Genomic DNA, 2,791 nt, shown 5'->3' with positions numbered 1-2,791 from the left:
TTAATTAATTTATTTATTTTCATAACACTTTTGAACTCATTTTTATTATGTCTTTTCAATTAAAAAAATAATTTCTTATTTTTGAGACTCAAACAACTGAATTTCTAAATTAAATTTTAAAATTTTAAAACTAAAAATAAAAAAATGTAAAAATGTTAATTTTTTAGAAATTAACATTGAACTAATAAAAAAATTAAATATATCTCATTACGTATTAAGTTTGTCCAAAATTCAAAATTTCAATATTTTGAATCTATTAGGTACTCCATAAATCCAAATTTCTAATTTTTTAGGCCTGTTTAAATATAAATTTCTATTTTTTTTTTGCCTGTTAGGCTTCCATAAATCCAAATTTCTAATTTTTTTTTTGTCTCTTAGGCCTCCTTAAATCCAAATTATTAGTTTTTTTTGGGCCTTGTAGGCCATTTCAAATCGAATATTTTTAATTTTTTTACATGTTCAGCCCTCCCTAAATCTAATTTTTTTTTTACTATTATGACTATTAAACGAAATCTAGCTTAATTCTGAGAAATTGTACATTAATATTTAAAATTGGTTCTTGACCATTCAAATTATAACACGTATATATACAAAAAAAAAAAAATTAAGCAAGTTCGATTTAGTAAATTTTTTTTTCCGAATGCACATGTAAAATCGGTCCCCCAACCGAGTAATCTTGTATTCGCCACTGGCTACTCCCTCGGATCAGATCATACTCCACACAGCGTGTGGAAGGCTTAACACATCGTGTGGGGTTGTTTTACCCATTTTCTCGCTTGACAGGGCCGGCCCTGGGCATAGGCCTGGGGTGCGCCGGCCTAGAGCCCACGGCTGGAGGGGCCCAAAAAATTTTTTAGCCTTTATATGTATATATAAAATTTAATTTTTTTAATATAAATAGTGATAAAATTATATAGGAAGACCTATTTCTTTCTGAAACCTTATTGATAAAAAAATTTAAAAGATCTATTTTGTTATGTATAACTTTTTTATTATTAAAGGGACCTTTATTATTTATTTTGCTTAGGGCCCCTAAATTGTCGGGACCGGCCTTATCGTTTGATTATCTATATTTCGTTCATCCTTCGACTTTCCTTGTCGGGACTCGATCTTTAAAGAAGATGCTAAGCAGCATCAGTTAGTGGATTATGGATAAAATTGAATCTAAGATATAGCAGTCAAAGTTGTTTTCATCTAGAGAACAAATTAGTTTAGCCAAAAAGAAAAGAAAAAGAAAAAAAATCAAATCTACAAGCCTAATTATCGATATTTCTTTGGAACGAGAGAGAGAGATAGAGAGGGGAAAGAAAGAAAGAGACGGTAGTTGTTTTTAACAGTTGGTATTTACTTTGGAAAACGTACCCACCCTTTCTTTTTAATCTCTCTCAGCTCTGATTTTCCAAAATTGCATTCAAAGCACGCACTTCAATATTCCAAAAAGAAATCAAAAGAAACCCACCACACCGCAACAAAGCAATTCCTCAAACACGTTCCCTACTTTCATCATCTCATTTTTTAAATTCAAATTTCACCTTTGTTTATATTTAAACGCACACCACTCATTCCTCACACAGGAACCTCAATTCATGGCTGCTCTGCAAAAGTTTAAGCTACTCGCTACGCAATGCGGCGTTGCTCAGAGTCCAACTCGGAGCCCCAGAACTAGTCCTCTCGTCCACCTCCGCCGAAAGAAAACTACTCTCCGCATGTTACTCACCCGGACCTATGGATCTGGCCGCCGATCACCTCGTCGCCAAGACTCATCGCCAATCCATAGTATCCTTCCGCCAAAAAAGAGAGACTCTCTTAAGGATTTGTTCGTGTCGTCTCCGCCATTTGAAGTGGAAGAAAACAAACGAAAACTTGGAGAAATGATCAGCGCCAAGTGTGAAGTCTATCGAATGAGAGTTAACGGTTTAGGAGCTGAACTTTCCGGTTCACCTAGACCGGGATGGATCGGGTTTAGGTATAGGTCTTTGATTAGGAGAGCTTGGCGTCCGATGCTCATTGGAATTCCAGAAGATGAGGACTGAAATCATTTAATCCTTGTTTTCTCTAGTAAATAATTTTTCGGTTAATCTATGTCCTTTTCTTCTCTCTTTTGGCATTCATTTTACTCGCTCATATAAATTATTTCAGTATTTCAAATTAAAATCTGATTATTACCTAATTAAAGTTGTTCGTGGTTAAAATTTTAAGAGATGTATAAAAAAGAATTGATTCGATTTGCTGCAAGAGGCAAATAAAGCAAAAGGAAAACTCAATCATTTTTGTTATTCTCAGAATCGATTCTTCCACCCATATTGAAATTTGAGTCATTCATCCAATAAAGACTAAACTTAGGATGGATAAACTCATTTTGTTCTTCCAGCATAAAATGGTTCGATTTTATCTTTAAAATATAAATTTATTTTACTGTTTTACAAAGAAATTTCATTATTAATTGATGTCCTGCAATATGTGGTGCATTTTAAAACATTATCGAGTAATCTGAAACATAAGCAATAACTGGTCAGAGATAGGTCTGTATCCGGCGAACCGGTTCTGATATTTAAGTTAGCAAACGTTGAAAACAATATGAATAAGAGGTGCTAACATCATATATATATATATATAGTAGCTTCCAGAGGTAATTGTCCTAATCTTGAGAGTGTCCTAATGAAGATCTTTTTGGCACTTATTTATTGAGTACTATCTATGAAAATAAGTTTAGTTAGAATCTGAGTTTTGATATCTTATTTTTCCGTTCTATAAGGTGTTTCAATATAAATAAAAGGAAACTTCTCGACGG

The 2,791-nt window shown here is 33.0% G+C and overlaps 1 protein-coding gene across 1 annotated transcript; it reads left to right on the top strand.

Annotated features, from left to right (window-relative positions):
- Positions 1 to 1,347: 1,347 nt before the first annotated feature.
- Positions 1,348 to 2,564, top strand: LOC136208187 (uncharacterized). The gene has a single exon (XM_065999008.1). It carries the CDS (start codon positions 1,587 to 1,589, stop codon positions 2,031 to 2,033), a length of 447 nt encoding a protein of 148 aa, XP_065855080.1. The 5' UTR covers positions 1,348 to 1,586; the 3' UTR covers positions 2,034 to 2,564.
- Positions 2,565 to 2,791: the final 227 nt, after the last annotated feature.

This window comes from Euphorbia lathyris, chromosome 1, assembly GCF_963576675.1.
Source record: "Euphorbia lathyris chromosome 1, ddEupLath1.1, whole genome shotgun sequence".
NCBI classification, from domain to species: domain Eukaryota; kingdom Viridiplantae; phylum Streptophyta; class Magnoliopsida; order Malpighiales; family Euphorbiaceae; genus Euphorbia; species Euphorbia lathyris.
Note: the sequence above shows the minus strand (reverse complement) of the source record. Positions and strands in the feature narration are given on the sequence as shown.

Coding starts and splice junctions, on each gene's coding strand:
- LOC136208187 (XM_065999008.1), top strand. CDS start 1,587: ATGGCTGCTCTGCAAAAGTTTAAGCTACTCGCTACGCAATGCGGCGTT.